This window comes from Cryptococcus neoformans, chromosome 3, assembly GCF_000149385.1.
Source record: "Cryptococcus neoformans var. neoformans B-3501A chromosome 3, whole genome shotgun sequence".
NCBI classification, from domain to species: domain Eukaryota; kingdom Fungi; phylum Basidiomycota; class Tremellomycetes; order Tremellales; family Cryptococcaceae; genus Cryptococcus; species Cryptococcus deneoformans.
In genome coordinates, this window is record NC_009179.1 from 914,243 (window position 1) to 931,645 (window position 17,403).

The 17,403-nt window shown below is 49.9% G+C and overlaps 8 protein-coding genes across 8 annotated transcripts in view; 4 read left to right on the forward strand and 4 right to left on the reverse strand.

The window, feature by feature from the left end:
- Nucleotides 1–427: 427 nt before the first annotated feature.
- On the reverse strand, nt 428–1,021 carry CNBC3370 (hypothetical protein; the record flags this gene model as incomplete). Its single annotated transcript, XM_771753.1, has 3 exons — nt 428–508; nt 581–780; nt 832–1,021. The coding sequence occupies 3 exons, from the start codon at nt 1,019–1,021 to the stop codon at nt 428–430; spliced, it is 471 nt and encodes a 156-aa protein (XP_776846.1).
- Nucleotides 1,022–1,240: 219 nt separating this feature from the next.
- CNBC3380 (hypothetical protein) lies at nt 1,241–2,064 on the forward strand (the record flags this gene model as incomplete). The annotated part of the gene is made up of 6 exons (XM_771754.1): nt 1,241–1,292; nt 1,341–1,450; nt 1,501–1,557; nt 1,613–1,702; nt 1,753–1,776; nt 1,828–2,064. 6 exons carry the CDS (start codon nt 1,241–1,243, stop codon nt 2,062–2,064), a joined length of 570 nt encoding a protein of 189 aa, XP_776847.1.
- A 200-nt stretch (nt 2,065–2,264) lies between these two features.
- CNBC3390 (hypothetical protein) lies at nt 2,265–4,210 on the reverse strand (the record flags this gene model as incomplete). Its single annotated transcript, XM_771755.1, has 6 exons — nt 2,265–2,585; nt 2,638–2,869; nt 2,924–2,999; nt 3,050–3,253; nt 3,305–3,728; nt 3,794–4,210. 6 exons carry the CDS (start codon nt 4,208–4,210, stop codon nt 2,265–2,267), a joined length of 1,674 nt encoding a protein of 557 aa, XP_776848.1.
- A 625-nt stretch (nt 4,211–4,835) lies between these two features.
- Nucleotides 4,836–5,671, reverse strand: CNBC3400 (hypothetical protein; the record flags this gene model as incomplete). Its single annotated transcript, XM_771756.1, has 5 exons — nt 4,836–5,058; nt 5,119–5,196; nt 5,248–5,340; nt 5,457–5,518; nt 5,585–5,671. 5 exons carry the CDS (start codon nt 5,669–5,671, stop codon nt 4,836–4,838), a joined length of 543 nt encoding a protein of 180 aa, XP_776849.1.
- Nucleotides 5,672–10,147: 4,476 nt separating this feature from the next.
- On the forward strand, nt 10,148–11,760 carry CNBC3410 (hypothetical protein; the record flags this gene model as incomplete). The annotated part of the gene is made up of 5 exons (XM_771757.1): nt 10,148–10,225; nt 10,280–10,385; nt 10,433–10,866; nt 10,922–11,019; nt 11,073–11,760. 5 exons carry the CDS (start codon nt 10,148–10,150, stop codon nt 11,758–11,760), a joined length of 1,404 nt encoding a protein of 467 aa, XP_776850.1.
- A 234-nt stretch (nt 11,761–11,994) lies between these two features.
- CNBC3420 (hypothetical protein) lies at nt 11,995–14,043 on the forward strand (the record flags this gene model as incomplete). The annotated part of the gene is made up of 2 exons (XM_771758.1): nt 11,995–12,862; nt 12,986–14,043. 2 exons carry the CDS (start codon nt 11,995–11,997, stop codon nt 14,041–14,043), a joined length of 1,926 nt encoding a protein of 641 aa, XP_776851.1.
- Nucleotides 14,044–14,128: 85 nt separating this feature from the next.
- Nucleotides 14,129–15,593, reverse strand: CNBC3430 (hypothetical protein; the record flags this gene model as incomplete). Its single annotated transcript, XM_771759.1, has 7 exons — nt 14,129–14,428; nt 14,472–14,668; nt 14,725–14,773; nt 14,821–14,971; nt 15,026–15,165; nt 15,320–15,431; nt 15,490–15,593. The coding sequence occupies 7 exons, from the start codon at nt 15,591–15,593 to the stop codon at nt 14,129–14,131; spliced, it is 1,053 nt and encodes a 350-aa protein (XP_776852.1).
- A 129-nt stretch (nt 15,594–15,722) lies between these two features.
- CNBC3440 (hypothetical protein) overlaps nt 15,723–17,403 on the forward strand; it is a gene marked incomplete at both ends in the record, with an annotated part of 2,113 nt that continues 432 nt past the window's right edge. The window contains 6 exons of the mRNA XM_771760.1: nt 15,723–16,034; nt 16,084–16,247; nt 16,300–16,430; nt 16,481–16,578; nt 16,632–16,896; nt 16,954–17,403. The exon at nt 16,954–17,403 is cut by the window's right edge and continues 60 nt beyond it. Of these exons, the coding sequence (XP_776853.1) occupies nt 15,723–16,034; nt 16,084–16,247; nt 16,300–16,430; nt 16,481–16,578; nt 16,632–16,896; nt 16,954–17,403 (1,420 nt within the window). The remainder of the gene's footprint in view (nt 16,035–16,083; nt 16,248–16,299; nt 16,431–16,480; nt 16,579–16,631; nt 16,897–16,953) is intronic.

The following is a 17,403-nucleotide window of genomic DNA, read 5'->3' on the forward strand; positions in this document are numbered from 1 at the left end:
ATTATTGCTACTCGAATGCAGCTTGTGTTACGTAATCAACATTTTCAAGTCAAAACATATCACTTGTACTGTAATACGGCAGTATGGTTTTTGCGTGGCTCCGCTCCAAGCAATGGTACACATCCCTAAGAGGCGAGGGAACCTGCAAAACACCAAATCCGCCATAGCTCATCAGAGAAATTGGGCATCGCACCCCTTGTATCTCGCCCAATCACAATGGCAATCAAGTCTGCCTCAGAACTCAAAATGGTTCCTGGTCCAGTGTTCATTTTGGCATTGCAGAGTTGACCATACAACAGTATTCACTTCAGGTTGATATCCGGATCCAAATGCATACGTCTAAACTCCAGACGTGTCATGCCTCTTCGTGCGCTTTGCCCGTGACACGCCTCCTGTCACGTATCCCCACCTCGCACCCTTTAACACTCTATTCCTTGAGACTGTAACCAACCAAGTTGCGCCTACCAACAATCTCGCCAATTTTGAAGATACCGTACGCCTCAAGAGCCTATACAATGGTCGCTCTTTAGCATTTCAAACACGAATAATAGAAGAATGTCCGATGATCGGCTCTACTCACGGCAACACCCAAACCAGCCCAAGCACCAGTCTTCAAGACATTCTTCCAGTAACCACCGTTGGAAGCTTTGGCGTAGATCTCAGAGTAGGCGCGAGCCCATGTGGCAAGGTCGAGAGGGGGAGAAAGCTTCTCGGCTTGCCAGACTTGACGACAGATGGAAGCAAAGACCTTTGAGTTGTAGACGACGGGTTCACGGTAGCCTGAAGCCGAATTTAGCTCCTATTTTTATATCTCCAGCATTACACACGCACCACCAAGAGCACCACCAATCTTCTCCCCGACGGGGCCAGCAGCTTTCTTCAAGGTCGCAGCAGTCTGGGCATAGGCCTTCTGGGCGTTTTCGACGGCCTTCTGGACGTTGGGGTTCGCCTGCGGGCTGGAGCTGCTGGAATTGAGGCGACGACCGAGGGTACGAGCTGGGCGGAAAAGCTGGGGCCGCATTTTTGAAGATGTATAGTTGAAGATGGATTCGTTGTATACGGATGATAATGCAGGAGAACGCCGGGAGAAGCTCGTCGGCGAATCTCGGCGTTATGGAGATGTGGCTCCACGTCCGCCCTCCACATATTCCATCTCCTCTTTCCGCCAGGTTCCACTGTATATCATATATCTCTACATCCTATTTCCATCTCAATCCCATCTCCCGTCTCCACAACAACAATGAACAACCCAGCCGTCTCAAACCTCATCCTCTCTCTCGGCGCCATGCAGGGTACGTCCAGTTTGAACAGCGTGAAGAACCACAGCTCACATAATGCAGTCGCTCGAAAGATCCCCATGGAAGACCCACAGGTCGTAAACTACCTTCGTATCGGTTACGTTTCTGCTCAGCTCATATCGCTTGCCATATACTACTTCATTACTCTCAAGGTAAGTCTCTCGTGGGCGATATGTGGCGACATCCATTGACAGTCGGATAGATTAGGAAGAAGAACGACTTGACGGTCTTGAAATATGTCAATCCGGCGTCCCCTATGGTCTGTCGCCTATTCACTAATATTCATCCCAGTAATTCTGACTTTAAATGCATAGAACCCTGATGCCAAGCCTGAACTTGTGCAAACTACTGTTAAAGACTACGACCTTGCTGAAACTGGCAAGGCTATCAGGAGCTTACTCATCGTTTGTCCTTTTATGCCCTATACCCACCTGTCACTGACAATTCCGCTTAGAGCGTCGCCATTATGACCTTCCTTGTGAGTAGCATCTACCAGCTTTGAATTTGTCCATGCTGACTTTACATATAGCACGGCTACATGAAGTACACTCAACCCCTCTTCATTCAATCCATCATGGGTCTCAAGGGCGCCCTCGAGTCCAACCCTGCCAAACTTCACCTTTGGAACAAGAAGGCCGAGGGTGACCTCGCCCGACCTTTCAAGTCCTCTGGCGGCATGTTTGAGAGCCTTACAGGTAAAGCTTCCGGCCCCCAGACGGATGCTGCCTCTATCAAAGAGGCCGAGAAGGCTGGCAAGGCCGAGTAATGGGATCGACTAGAAGTTGTCATAGATGTTGCGGAGACTTGCAGGGAAGAACACAAAAAATGTGTGATGAGTACTGATGTATGCATGCAAACCGGGCGGATGTGTTGTTTATGCATTCGTAATAGTACAGCATCTATGTACGGACATCATTCATCATTCATGGCAAGTGCATCATACAGAAATCAAATCTGATTCAAGACCTAAGGATTATATGTTTGCCCTTGCCCTTCCATCACATCTTTTAATGCATAACTCCCCTTTCTCCCGCCCATCATCATGGGCCATTCCGATACGGATGAACTGCTTGACATTTCTCGAGGTCTTTGTCTAGGCGAAGAGGCGGGGGGTGAAAATGTCATGGAACCGGCTGCAGGACCACGAGGAGGTGAGAATATAGGAGGCGAATCGAGGGAAAGGGATGATAGTGTTCGGTGGGGCTGGTGATCTGATGTACCAGTCTGAGACGGTTGGCCTTGAGAAGCTTCTTTGAGGAGGAACTCGACAAACAAGTTGCTGAAAGACTGTTCGAGCAACTTAGCTACATGCCGCAAACTCATGGGCTGATTGACTTACTTCGTTCATTGCAGCCTCTTCTTCGGCACTTTTTTCAGTTTCTTTGTCCTTGCTTGCGCTCGCCTTTCCTTTACTTCCTCCTCCAGCGGCAGCTTGACGTTGCAACCCAGCTTTTTCACGCTCGGCATCGTCCCATGAAAGGATGGTGGCCAGTAAAGATAGCATTTCGAAACGCTTAGGGTCACCCCGAGATGTCATAAGGAATGAGAGGAGGATATTTGTCACCAAGCGCCTAAATGAAAGTAAGAAAAAAGCCGACAACAATGAAGAAGTGACGAAAACCCACCGGTCAACATTGTTATCAGATTGGTTCTTCCGTAACCTTCTCAACGCCTCTTTCAGATGCTCGTTGCTCACCACAGCTGAAAGATGTCAGGTTTTTGGCTGTTTTGTTCGCGCGCTATCAACTTACTATCATGTCGTAGTTTTCCAATAATCTGATTCTTGTCCTTCAGTTCCTTTTCGAGAGCGGAGGACTTGCTAGCATCAGAAGAAACCTCGGACAATCGAGTTTCGGCATTGGCAGCACGGAGCTTGAATTCTGAAAGGGATTCTGCTGCTGTGCGGAGCTGCGTTTCAAGTTCAGCAGTTGCCCGTTGTATTTCTGAATCTTTCGCTATGCGGCTTGTTAGTATTATTCACCTTGCAAAATTAACAAGGGGCTCACCCGCTTGAAACTCGCTCAGCACCTCTTGCAAATTATCTCCTCTCTCCTTCTCCTTATCCCTTTCTTCGGCGAGTTTTTCCAAAGCACTGCACATATCTTGTTCCCTTCTCTCGAATACCCTCAATTCGTCCTCTAATGTCTCCCTACGCTCTCTCTCCCTCCCAGCTTCTACTTCCCATTCTTCCCTCTCCAATCTCAATCTCTCCATTTCACCTCGCAATTCTCTCATTTCACGTGTGAGAGAGAGCACGTCTGATGAAGAAGAGTCGCTCTGAGAGCGAAGTTGAGCCAGCTGAGCAGAAAGGTGTGAAGATTCCTGGGAAAGGGATGACAGCTCGGATTTGAGTGTGTTGACAGTTTCGTGAAGCTCGCTATTCTCAGTAACGAGATTGTTGATCTGCGTCTCTCGTCGATCAAGCTCCTCCTGTATTCGACCGAAGCACGCATCAGTTTCTGCATATGGGCAAAAGAAAGAGAAGAGACACCCACGGCATCCTCTTTAAGCTTATCTCCAAGCGTCGTCCTCATCGCCGTTAATTTACCAAGTAGACTTCTGTACTGATTTCCCAATGCCTCCTTCTCTTGCCTCATCGCTTCCAGATCGTCCTCAAGAATTCTTATCCGCTCATCCACCGGCACATCGTCCTGCTCTTCCTGCTCTTCCCCCCGAGATGGTCCAGAGGGTTCCTCATCCTTATGTTCATGATTTTGCTCTTGCGTCTGTTCTTCTCCTTCCTGCAGTGGTTTGGGCTCGATCGTCTCGTCGGCGGGCGGCGCCTGAGGAGCTGCCTCGTCCGGGACAGTGGGAGCACCATTCGGAAGGTTGGGAGCGCGCTGCGTGGAGTTGGAATTTGCAGCAGCGTTCGCCTTTGCGTTGGACTTGGACTTTCCCTTTTTGCTAGGCATTTGAAACACGGTATTTTGTGGAAAGAAATGTGGTGTGGAGGGCTGAATGTGGAAAGAGCAGAGTGGAGAAAGCTCGGCTGGCGCCAGGAACTAACTGTTACAAGGTTTCATCCTCGCAGCCCAAATCCGGTACATCGATATTTCTTTCCCCTCTACTCCACCCCGCCGCCAGCTTCATCGACGCCTCATTACCTGCCCATGCATGCTGGACTGCTACACAACGTATCAGACACCCTCACCGGCGTATGTTCTGCCTCAGCCATGCATAGCAGCCATCCCCAGGTTAACTCTGTCCTCCTCCAGCAGGCATAAATTTGGTTCCGCGCGCCGACGACTGGCCTGGCTTTGCATAACCTTGGGCCCTAGGCTCGACATCAAAGGTGATGCAGTTGGCAGAAGGGACGCCAGTGTTACTGTAATTCCCTCTCCGGTGATCCCATCCGACAGGGTGGTTTAGCCATTACAAAACTGAAAGTACAGTTGGGCCACTATCAAATATGCGGCCGACAAGGTACCAGGATGCATTGCTAGGGAAAGTTTTGTTTCATACGTGAGATTACAAATCAAATGGAGCAGCCCAGCTGCAAAAGTAAAGGTGGAACAATAACAGGCCCTCGAGGCCTTACTAGGCTATTAAAGCCCACAGAGAAACAACACCTGTGAGTGTTATTCCGATTACAGGACCAAGATTCGAGGGCAACGACAAAGTCGCTGAGCTTTCGGCATGAGACATGACGGCGGAAGTATTAGTCTGGGCTGTGGTAGCAGAAGCATCAGTCGCGGCAGAGGCGGCTCCATTGACTGCGACGGATTTTTCTGTAGAAGACGCTGTGGTTGCGGGGGTACTGCTACGCGATGGGGTTGAATGGTGAGTCACCAACAATATCAGTATAATTGATTGGACTTACCTGCTCGAATCTGAAGCAGATGGTGATTCCGTCCAAGCAGCATTGGCAGCACCGTGCCAACTGTCAAGAGCACTAGCGCTATCCGCATAGTTAGTTAACCCTTTTCTTGCACTGAATGACGCGACTTACGAAGGGGTGGAAGACATCGTACTGTCGTCGAGTCTGCTCTTGGTCATACGAGAGCTGGCTGACATTGAAGTGGACATGGGCGTAGCCGTGCTACTGTAGGTTGGGGAAACCGGTTATGTCAGCTATTATCACAATAAAGGCTGCTTTCTAACCGCGTCATGATTCACGACGCGTCTCTGGTTACGAAGGAACTTGGGTTTGCGACTCACGAGGGGAGAGTTCCAACGCCATTGTATCCATTTGGACCAGTGATAACGACAGTATGTCCATCCTAACAATACAAGTCATCAGTTTTTCTGATGACTAGTCTCTCCGCAGAAAGAAAGATCGTACATACCTCGTCAATACGAGTCGCCAGTCGCTGCGCCAGGCAGAACTGAACAGACAAAAGAACAAAAAAGAACGTGAATAAGAAACGAGACATCGTGTTAATTGTCGAACTGAAGAAAAGAGAAGATGTGGGGGAATGGATATTTACGTAGACTAGCTACAAATTATAATGCGTGGGGAAAAGATAAAAGATAAAAAGTAAACAAAGAAGGATGGGGTCATGGGGCTTGGGATAATAGAGACGCGTCTTCTTGGTATTATCTTTAGAGACTGTTCGGCAACGATTTTCGAGTGTCTGAAGGTCTTCAGACTCAGGGAACTTTTCAGGCACGGCCCTGGATGACCGGACGTCTGAAGAGATTTGGTCTGGTGGTCTTCGGACACGTTCGGCGCCGTTTTCGAGAAACGTATTCAGGGTCCTTCGGACATCAGACACGCGTCAGACGCCCGTCAGACGCATCAGACAGGAGTCCTGTCTGGCATATCACCACGTCTGATGTCTGCTGCATCGTCTCGCGTCGCGTCAATATTTTCTCTTTGATTGTCATCTTATTCTTCCCGTACCAATTCGATACAAATAGAGCTCCCTGTTAGGACTGTGGAAAACCTTTAAAGCAGATATCACCCCAAATTACCGTTTACAATGCCATCCGTGCAGCAGAGCAAGAAGAAAAACACTAGTGATGAGCCATCTCAGCAAAAAGAGAATGGGGAGTCTCAACAAGAGGATAAAATGTGGACCCATGACGAGACCATGACCATGCTTGAGCGACTGAGAGTGTTCCGGGAGTCAGTTTTATAATCCTTTCTCAGGTCTATCAACCACAGACACATTGAAATGTAGTCCGTTGATTATCGCGAAGCTCATATATGACCCTATAGAAACCACGGTGCCCCAATCCTTACTTGGCAAAATGCCCATTTCAATGCTTGCAAGGAGATACTTGAGCAGAAATACCCTAGTTTTTCCCGAACCGCTAAAGCAATCAGAGGAAAATTTGAACAATTGGTAAAAACCCACAAGGCCATCAAAACTGTCTTGGACTTGTCAGGATTTGGTTGGAATCACGAGACGCAGTGCCCCACTGCTGACGATAGTGTTTGGAAGACAGTATGCATACATTACCACCAAAGGTTCTAATGACGGTCATCGCTGATGCTTCATCTTGTAGCTGAAACGTCAGCAGCAGGCTTTCCGATACAAGCCGTTTGTCTACAAAGACATCCTGGATGACATCCGCGAAGGCTGTGTAGGCGCGATGGGCGAGGGTGTAGTGGATGTCTTGGCACAGATAAATATGCTTGATGAAGAGGAAGAAGGGGTAGGAGAGGGTTCGACCACTCTGGAGAACAGTGCCGAAACTTTCCACGAGGAAATTGAGGGTCATGGGAACAATCTTCCTTGGGAATCAAATCAGTCTGAATCGGAGGAAGTGAGTAAATGGTCGTTTCCTCCGAGTAAACTGACTTTTCTACCTAGGAAAGCAATGATATCTCGGAAACTCAAGGCTCCAGTTCCAAGAGTAAAGAAAGGGCACAGACTTCCGGTCCTACCCTGTCTCTCTCTACCCCATTGGCTGTTGGAAGTCACGGAACATCGGCTTCTTCTGCTCGTAAAGCTCCATCTTCTGCCCCAAAGAAAAGGCCTGCATCAACTCAAGCCAGAAAGGCATCGCGTGATAAGAAGCAGAAAAAACAGGCTGAGGAGAAGACTGACAAGGAAGAGGTTCGAGACCTTGTTGCTGCATTAATGCGCAAGGAAAGTACTGCTGAGTCAGCCAATCGGATCCTCCAAGAGAATTCCTCGGCCGTCTTTGAGTACTTGAACACGGAAGTGGAGCAGGGTAGGATCACCCCTGTCCAGTGCGCAGTGCTCTTCACATCAGCACAAGGGTCTGCGTCTGATTGGAACTCGCTCAACGTGGCAGCCAAGTACAGCGGCATGGCTACGACCAGCATCATGCTGCAGGTGCTCGTAGATAAGTACTGCCCTTTACCCCAGCAGAGGCCTCCCTATCAGCCTACCACAAGTACTCCATCGCATCCCTTGCTGAGCACTCCATCTCACTCCTATGTCCGATCAAGCGACGAATCGACCTCCTACTCTCACCATCGGCACGGACCCCCTCATTTCTCTTCGCCTTTGCCTCCTCATACTACCACACCAGCATCTGAACAATCTTCTCTCCATTTTTCTCCGGCCGATAGGATCTAATTAGTCTCAAATGAAAATCGGACCAATTTTTCTTGCATTATTTAATGAATCAAATGAATCAGTTACTTCCAATCTTTGCTCGCGTACTGTCAGATCGCTTCATTCATTGCTACTGCTAGAATCATATTCTGAGTCTGACGCGTAACTACCATGATTGCCACTGTCATAACCCCTGACCCAGTCTGCCCACATGGCCTTAGCAATCTTGCTCCTCATGATTTCAGCCTCCCGTTTCTCCGCCGACGAAATCGTGGTCCGGCCACGCTTGACAAGCTCATCAGAATTCTCCCTTGACAGGGGATTGTTCCGGACAAGGTCCTCGACGGGGATAGGCGGAAGCTTGCCATCTGCCCCCTGACCATAATCCTCTTTTCCGAGCGTTACTTCCTGGTGTATGTTCCACAGGATGCAAGCTGCCAAGATGATGCGAGATTGTTGGGTCGGTCTCGTACTTGCGATGTACGTAAGACAACCCCACTTGCCTTTAACGCAACCGAAGATTCGTTCAATGACGTTTCGACGGGAGGAATGGCGGAGATTGTATAACTCCTTCGCAGTGCGTGGCCTGCCAATGACTCAGTTCAGCTTGGGTTTAGTTTCGAAGACTGAAAGCTTACTCGTTACCTGACCCTCTAAAATCTTTTAGGTGGTAACGCACACCGCGGTAAGGCGTGAGAGACGACATCCCCAAAGGATACTCGGCGTCACCGAGGAAATACCTGCCTTTGGGTATAATGAAAGACTGGCGTCGCGCTTCATGGAATACGCATGCGTCATTTGCTGATCCTTCATATCCTGAATACAGGAAGCTGAACCGCATGTCAAACGTGCACACAGCCAGCAGGTTCACAGTGATCGTACCCTTGCGACAACGATATACGTCCTGTTTCTCCTTGGAAACACGGACAGTGATATGTGAACCATCCATTGCGCCCAAAGAATCATCGAAATATGGCTCAAATCTTTCATCACGTGCTATACTAGAAGGACGTTTGGGATAATGACATGTCGGGCGATGAATGAATCTCCTGTAAACGGGCGCAGAGAGAAGGGCATCGACGAAATCGTGAACGCACCTGTAAAGCAAAATACATATTAGTATCATGATGGCAAATTGATATAGGAGGAAAGGGATGCTTACGCCCAAACTGTTGAGATACTTCTCTGCCAAAACTCTGCGGTATGCCTCATCCCAACTTTGATACCACCCTTCAGGTAATACAACGCGACGGCCATCCTTTCGATCTGAAACATCTCTCTGGTGGATATATTTTGTTCCATCTGGTTTAACACATCGTTGATCAAGAAGAATTCTGCCTGATTCACTCCCATTACATCCACCATTCCATTCCCTCCTCTTGTGTCAAGGTACTCGGCAATTCGCTGTTGTCCTCGGAAGATTGAGTCATGATAAGGACGAGGAACTTTAATGGGAAGTCCCTCTAGGTTATCCCCAATAAGCGACAACATATAAAGGCCAAAGGCACCGTTTCGGAGTATCGCATCATCTTTCTCTTCATCGTCTGTATTATTCACCTGAGGATGAGTGATGGCACTGACAGAGAGCGCTGTTGAGAAGGACATTATTTCAGGTAGCATTTGGCGATTGTTGGAGCAGCGAGTAAGGGGAGGCTCTGATTGCAGTGGTTGTAAAGATGGTCGGTTTCCTATTGTCTGTTGGGTTGTGTAACAAATAAAGGAAAGTCAAGTTGCCGTAGTAAATAAATAAATGAGGCATCGCGCGCGTCTATCAATCGTTGTCGTGAACGCGACGCGTACGAAGGCACGACACAAACAAACAGTGATATAAGAATGCCACATCATACATAAAATTCTCCGTCTGGACAATGTGGGACGAAGCGTCTGAAGAAGTCCAAATCCGCAATGCGCTGCCAGCGGCCGCCGGTCGATTCAACACTCTTCGGACACTCCCTGTCGGACAGATGTATCCGACGCACTTCAGACGCAAAATTACAAATTATTGCCGAACAGTCTCTTATAGTTTGGCCCTTGGACCGGCATTCAGGGCCAGCGTGCGACTCTCGAGTGGAAACAGGGTGCGAGTTTTTGACACCCGTTGGACCGAGGGATATGGGTGTGGTAGTGGGTGTGGTAGCGGGACTGGAGAATGGAAAGATGCATGTGTACTGCTCGGCAAGCACATAACAATTCTGCTGGCCAGCGACACCGACGAAGAATCTCCGCTCCTCGCAACGGTAATCTTATCAAGTTATCAGGCGCGTCTCCGACGACCGCCCGGCGGCGGGCGGCCGCAATTTTCGAGTCGCAGCATGAACTCCCCGTATAGTACGTGTAGCCGGTAATATCATCGTGACATCTCCTGCATATCAGACAATGTCAGATCCGATCAGCCTCATCACCGACTCCCTCACCTTGCCCAATGGTATCCGCGTACCCAACAGACTCGTAAAGGTAAGAAACGCCGTAGCCCAAGCTTTCTTTGGATCTAACCTCAGACACTCGCAGGCTGCTATGGCAGAGGGCATCGGTCTGGGTGGGGGACCCCCTCAGCCCAATCATCTACGGCTGTATGGTCAATGGGCCCAAGGCGGGTGGGGAATGGTCATTTCGGGTGAGTTTTCAGGCGCAGGGTCAGAGTCGTTTCTGATACGATTCAAGGAAATGTCCAAATCGATCCTAAGCACCTTGCTTCGCCGCACGACTTGACAATAACCCCATCTACGGCAGACCGGGTAGCGTATCGTCGTCTGGCATCGGTCGTCGCTTCAAATCTAGAGCCTCCTCTTCTTATAATGCAAATCTCCCATCCGGGCCTCCAGTCATCTTCGACCGTGAACTTTTCACGCTTACCTTACCAACGCGCAATCGGGCCGTGCTCAGCTCGTCCAGACATGGATGGCGGCATAATGGGCTGGCTGTGGAGTCATGCCGTGTGGCCGAGAAAGAGTAAGGAGATAAACGACCCGGAGGACTGGCTGAGGATCGTGGACAAGTTTGTTGTGGGCGCAGTGCTGGCTGAAGAAGCAGGATGGGATGGAGTACAGGTGCATGCGGCCCACGGGTACCTGCTGGCAGAATACCTATCCCCCCTGGTAAGTCATCATGCAGCCAATGCTGATAAAAACCGCAACTGACAGACACTGATAGACAAACCCAAATCCTGTGCAACTGCCAGGTGCTCCTGATGATGTACCTGTACGCTTACACCTTCTCTATCTTGTCCTTGAGGGCATAAACCGGAAAACGTCCAAATCATTCATCAAGGCCGTCAAAGTGAACTGCTCTGATTTTGTTCAAGGGGGCGAGTCTGGTTCATGCGTTCTCAAGCTAGGCTGCATCTTGCTAACAGCATCTCAGGTCTCGACGAAAATCAGGCATCAGAATTGATCAAGACCATTGTATCATGGCAACTACTCGACATTATTGAAATATCTGGAGGAACATATACTCAACCAGCTTTTGCATATCCTGAAACTTTGTCGTCCCCATCCAAGCGCCAATCTCTCTTTTCACATTTCACGACGTCTCTTCTACCTCTACTTCCACCTCCCCCACAAGGTCCCGCTATACTCTTGACGGGGGGGCTGCATAATAGAGAGTTGATAGCTACCTCACTGGCGGAGAGAGCGTGTGACATGGTTGGAATTGGGAGACCAGCCTGTCTCATTCCGGATTTGCCTCGACGTATCATTCTGAATCGTGCTATAGCCGATGACGAAGCTTTCTTTGGCACATACAGTATCCCTCACGCAAAGGTCGTCAAATTTCTTCTCGGGGGCCCGTCGACCGCCAAGGGAAAAGGCATACCGCTTGTGGGCGCAGGCGTGTCGACGTTGTGGCATACATGGCAAATGTGCCGGATAGGAAGAGGGGTCGAGCCAGACGGGGAGATGTCGTGGTTCAGGGGCCTGTTGGTGGAAGAAATATGGAAGGGCATGATTGTGCGTGGAGTCACATTGATGCTAAGCTGGAAAGGCAATGTATAGAAGCGGTAGCATATGACTACTTTATAGAGATATAGTACGGGTTGTATTTTTAATGACTTTTAAGCATTCGTCGACACCCAATATACGTAGTACGTACTACTTCGTTGCGTGCAACGACAAAGAGATTGAGCGATCGGGTATTTGTTGCCGCCTATCAGTTCCCTTGTCTTTCCTTTTATTCATTCATCCACTCTTCACGCATATCTTTCACCGCCGTCCCAGCCATCTCCAAGTATGTCCAGCCGCAAGGGTAAGGCAAGAGCTGAGTCCCCGGATGAGCGCACACTCCTCCTGCCTGAGCCTTTCCGTCCGCGTTCTCAACCTGTACCTCCTGCCGAACAATCTCCTCCCCGCCGGGCTCGTGTGCGCTCAGTCCTTCTCACCGTCTCAATCGTCGCTGCTTCTCTCTTTCTATCAGCCCTTCTCTTTATAGCGCTACTCGCGGCCTCATTCAAGCCTTCACCTTCAGAACTGTCCGATCTTCCCCAGACCGCCTTCAAATACACATCGCCATCATCCATCTCCGTTGTCAATGTCACCGACGACGGTATCTTGGTCAACATATCACTACCATGTGGTATTGACGTTGATCGCGCACTGGGTATTCAGAACTTTTACCAAGAATCAGAACGGCAAAAGGCAGCTGAAAGAGGCGATCGTGGCATGGGTGCAGTTTGGTGGGAATCGCTGAGAAGGAAGAGTGCGAACTGGCTGATTGGGTCGCTGCAACGGAAGCAGATGTCGTTGGATATCTCCAAAGGGGTCTATATCTTTCCCGAAAACGACTCTTCTCCACCGCTGGGTCATATCGACTTGCTGGGACCACTGTCTATCCCGTTGGTGACCGGCGTTCCCCCCTACAGCCCGGATCATCCCGACTTATCCTGGCTCGAACCCATATCCTTCACAGCGTTCGTCAAACCAATGGCATCAAGTGGTGAAATATGGAACTTTATTCACCAGGGGTGGCTGCACGGCGGTTTGAACGTGGCCGTGGGGGCTGAAAGCATCCAAACGGGTTTAGGAGATGGGGAAGAAAGGTGGTGGGGGCGATGGGTGACCATGAAGGAAAATGATGTCAGTCTGCAGATGGAACTACCTAGTAAGTGAATCGTCTAGTAAATTTTTCTCATGCGTCACGTCAGTTCCCCATCCCTTCTTCTTCTATTAAAGTCCTGTACACATCTGCAAACGCGCGTGATGGGACTGACGACTGGCTGAGCAGTTCCGCAGTTACCTGGTCTGCCTCGTCCTGGACATCCCTTTGACCTGTCTGCCCTTGTGTCCCTCCAAAACTACTCTTTGTCAAACGCGGATGATCGAAGTCTGGTTATCAACGCCATGGCTACAATACCCAACTTTATTCGCCACCTCGACTTCGTGCAAAATGGCAACTTTACCGTCCCGTTCGGTTTACCATTTGCGTTATCGTTACCATCGTCTGAAGACGATGTCAGAATGGCTACAGTCATTTTACAACCCGTGACTGTTGGACAGGGAAAGATGATTGAGCTCAGGATGTCTGGAACTGTCATTGCCGATCTCGATAGGACTACTGGTGGTAACGATACTTCGCCCTTGTCGGCATTTCTCCAAAACTACCTGCACGGTCGTCCTTCACCCATTATCGTCCGGGGCCTTTCCCATTACCCCAACTCTTCATTCTTCCCGGTAGCACCTCGATGGCTCCTCTCGACTCTCCCTTCTCTCTCACTCGACCTATCGTTTCCCGGTCCTTCTCCGCCCCCTCAAATAATCCGCTCGGTAACCATCGAAAGAATGACCATTGTGGAGAAGGAAGGAAAAATGAAAGCTGGCGGTATCATTGTGGCTGAAGTTGAGATGCCCAAGGATATGCGGGACGTGGATGTGGACGTGCGGGCCGTTAGACCGGACGTGTTGATTTACGACGGTCCTGCACCTGAGGACGATGTCTATCACAAAGGGGACGGAGAAAAAGATGAGTATCCGCCAAAAGCGTTTGGGCATATTCACCCGGCGAAATGGTTGCCCTCAACTACCACCCGCTCCTCTGATCCCTTCACACCACATCGATTCATAGTGCGCGCACCATTGTCCGACGTTGATCTTGACATATTGCCAGGGAGGGATAGCATTCTGTCGGGATTCGTGACCAAGATAATCTTCAAGGGTGGAGCATTAGCTGGTGTTGAAGGGGTGTCTGATGTGCAGGTTCAGGTGAAGGGTGTTAAGGGAGAGGTCGAAGTTGGGGATTTGCCGGTGAGAGGAGAATTCTGGGTAGGAAAGAAGAAAGCTTTATGATGGAATGTGGAATTGTTGTAATGGTGAATATACATAGATAAACATTGTTGGATGCTAGGTATAAATGCAAATGTTGTTATCATTATCATGATCGTTCTAGTTCCTTGACCCTAGTGACCTCTGTCTGCAGCCATTCTGCAGTTTCAGTGCTGACATTCCATCTCACATTGAGTGCTTTCAAACGAAAGTTGCTTTCTTTGTCCTCGCCGAAGCGATTCAGTGATAATGAAAGTGCAGCAAGAGCAAGGTAAGAGTGGTAAGGATCCGGATAGTCGTCTGGCTCCTTTCCGAAGCCGCCCAAAGGCGACTGCGCCGATAGAAGAAACGACTTATTGGCATCATGATCAATCAGGTCGTCTCGGCCCAAAACCTTTCCAGGCGTCAGCTGAACATTTGTTTATACAACATAAAGAATATGAAACGCTTACGGAAAGAGCCCCTCCACACCAGAATGAATAACAGACATCTTCGAGCTTCCCCGGTCGCCCTTGGAAGCCTCCCAGCTGTCTAGAGACCAGCCACCGCAAGGTATCAGTTTGAAAGATTCGGTCGTTCAAAGGTGATGGGGATTTATCAAAGTCGGACATGAGGGAAAGGGCTGCCAGAGAGCAATAGGTCGTCCCGCCTAAAAGCATATTAAGTTGAGACACAATTTGTCCAAGCAAAGGAGTTTTGACTTACCCTGGGCCTCAATCCCTCCAGGTCTGGAAGCGTAGCCGCCCTCCCAGGTCTTTTACTGGTCAGTGCCTGTGTAGTCTCCCGACAGTTGATACTCACTCTGCATGTCCGGATCCAGTCTTTCAGTTTAGGCATATTTATGCCCGAAGGGTCCTGTATTATGTGGGATATAACACTTGCTATGTAGGCCATGCGAGCGTCAGACTGAAAGCCTTCCAAAAGGTATGGTTCGGCCTGAAGAGGCGAGAACCTTTATCCGTACGTCAATCCCTCTCGGCAACTCCACAGATTGAGCAGCACGTACGATCCATCTTCTGCTTGACATGACTTTAGAAAGCATAATAGTCCAGGAATGTTCAGTCGATCTAACGGTGCTCTAAGAAGAGCTAGACACAAGAGGGCGGTATAAGTTGAAGGGAGATGAGCCGGCGATGTGGTGGGGTTCTGGTGGTTTCCAGTCAGCTATGGAATCTAGAAGAGAGTATGCACCTCACTGGCGTGTCCATGTATGTGGACCCCTTGAACCCTCCGGACGCTGTTTGTATGATGCCAGATGTCAGCCGTGCACTTCTCGCTGTGAAGGGGCCAGCTTGCAAACTTGAAGAGACCATATCCATTCGGCCCATTCTGCACGCTGCCTTTCTGTTGTCTTCTCTCCCAACGCATTCAAGACGTCAAGGGCACATAAGCAAAAGTAGGCGATGGTCACACTTGTATGGGCCGAGACGTCAGTTGCTGCGGGTATTATAATCCACGGCGTTTGCGTACCGATTTGAATCGTGTCCTTCAGCAGCTGTAGGAAGGGCCGTGAGGCAACGCACAAAGTAGTTGACATGTGCGTTGCGCTTGAAGGTGGCCTGGTGTGGGTGCATGGTGAGAGGCCCGCTGTCGCTGCCGTTGTTGTCGTCGCTACCGTTGTGGTCGTTGTCATCGTATAACGCTACGCGCGTATTTATTTGTCCACTGCATTACACTCTCCGCCATCACCTCTCGCCCCATACATGCCACACCCACATACATCCATCGCCCCATACCCACAGCCAGGAGACAGCTCTCCACACAAAACACAATCGCAAGACTCCCTCGCTCTCCAAACCCCTAGCAGCTCGGGAAGCACTTCCACGAACTCGCTCCAGCTCCTTGACAATGATCTAGACGACCCCGACGACGAACTCGACCTGGACTTGGACGATATGGATCTCGATGAAGAGGAGTCGGATGCGCGGGTAGACGAGCCGCTGGTAAGAGGGAGAGGGGGCAGACGACGGGGCAGGAGGTACAAGGAGGAGGCGACGGAGCGAGGGCTGCTCGAGGTGAGTGCGTTGCATGTCGAGCTTGGCTGGCGCTGACAGTACGATGCAGCTCATACCGTCGCTTATTCTATCTCATCCTCTACCACTCCTGCCATTGCTGGCACTACTACCATACAACTTCTTACCCGCCGGCGTGGTATTCTTTGTCCCCGTCATCTGTATCCTCGCACTGCTGTCTGTCTGCGCCCATATTGTCATTGTGTATCTTGCATGGTGCGCAAATCATCCTGTTATCTACTCTGGGCTAATGTATGGTGATATATAGGTATCTCAAGGTACCCTCGTTCGAAGATGTTTTCGCAAATGTCACTGGCAAATACGGAAAGTATGGACTTTGGGGGGGTAGAGTCGCGACCCTCATCGCAGTCCTCGGGATGCTCGTAAGCTGGCTTGGAAGTAGGTGATCGACCGCTTTATAATGGCGTGCTTGGCTAACACAACTCTAGCTCTACATCCATTGGTGCAGCCCGTCATCGAGACTTACTTTCCCGCGAACGCTGTGTTCTCTTCGCGAGTCTTTTGGACACTCTTGTTGTCTTTGACTGTAAGCCATTCTGCCCTGTGACCCTTCAGACACCCACTCACTTCCTGCTTTAGCTATTGCCTTCCCTTCTCCCTTCCCGTATGACGCGCTCGCTTCATCGTTCGCCCTTTGTTCTCGTTCTGCTGCTGCCTATCGTGGCCTTTTTGATTATAGGCCGCACAGTGGAAATCCGCAAGGCGTCCGAAATTGCTCAGCCTGGTGGTGATCATGCTGGAGATGGTGGAGCTGATGTTGCTTCACTCGCGACCGACGTACTCGTTCATTTGGGGAAGAGAAGGTTTGGTTTAGCAGGCGGAAGCAGTGCTGGAGCTGGTCTAAGTGAGTTGCACTTTATATACAACAGGTAGTTGCGGCATGCTTAATCGAGCCATCAAGCCACCTTGACGATATTTTTTTCTCCCCATGTCAACACTCTCCCTATTCATTCCACTCTCGCCCGTACCAAACGTTCAAGTTTTTTCATGCCGTGCCTCATATCAGGCGCCGTCATCTTGATACTTTCTCTCCCTCTCGCATTGGTTCCATACTACTTGCTCCCGATGGACGCGACGGCCGCAGATACAGGTAAAGGTGTGATTTCGAATAATACCATTCCTTCAGGTGTATTTGCGCATCTTCCAGCGGACGACGGCTGGGTTAACCTCGCGCGGCTGTTAATGGTTACCCTTACACTCGGGTCGACAAATATGTGGATCCTGCGTGGTCGAGATGTCATCCTCAAAGCGATGGATGTGGATGGTGGCAACCATTATAAGGTTGGACGCTGGATTGGCTTCGGCTGGTGGGTGGTCGCCGTGGGTGCGGCCTGCCTTGGTGGCTGGTTAG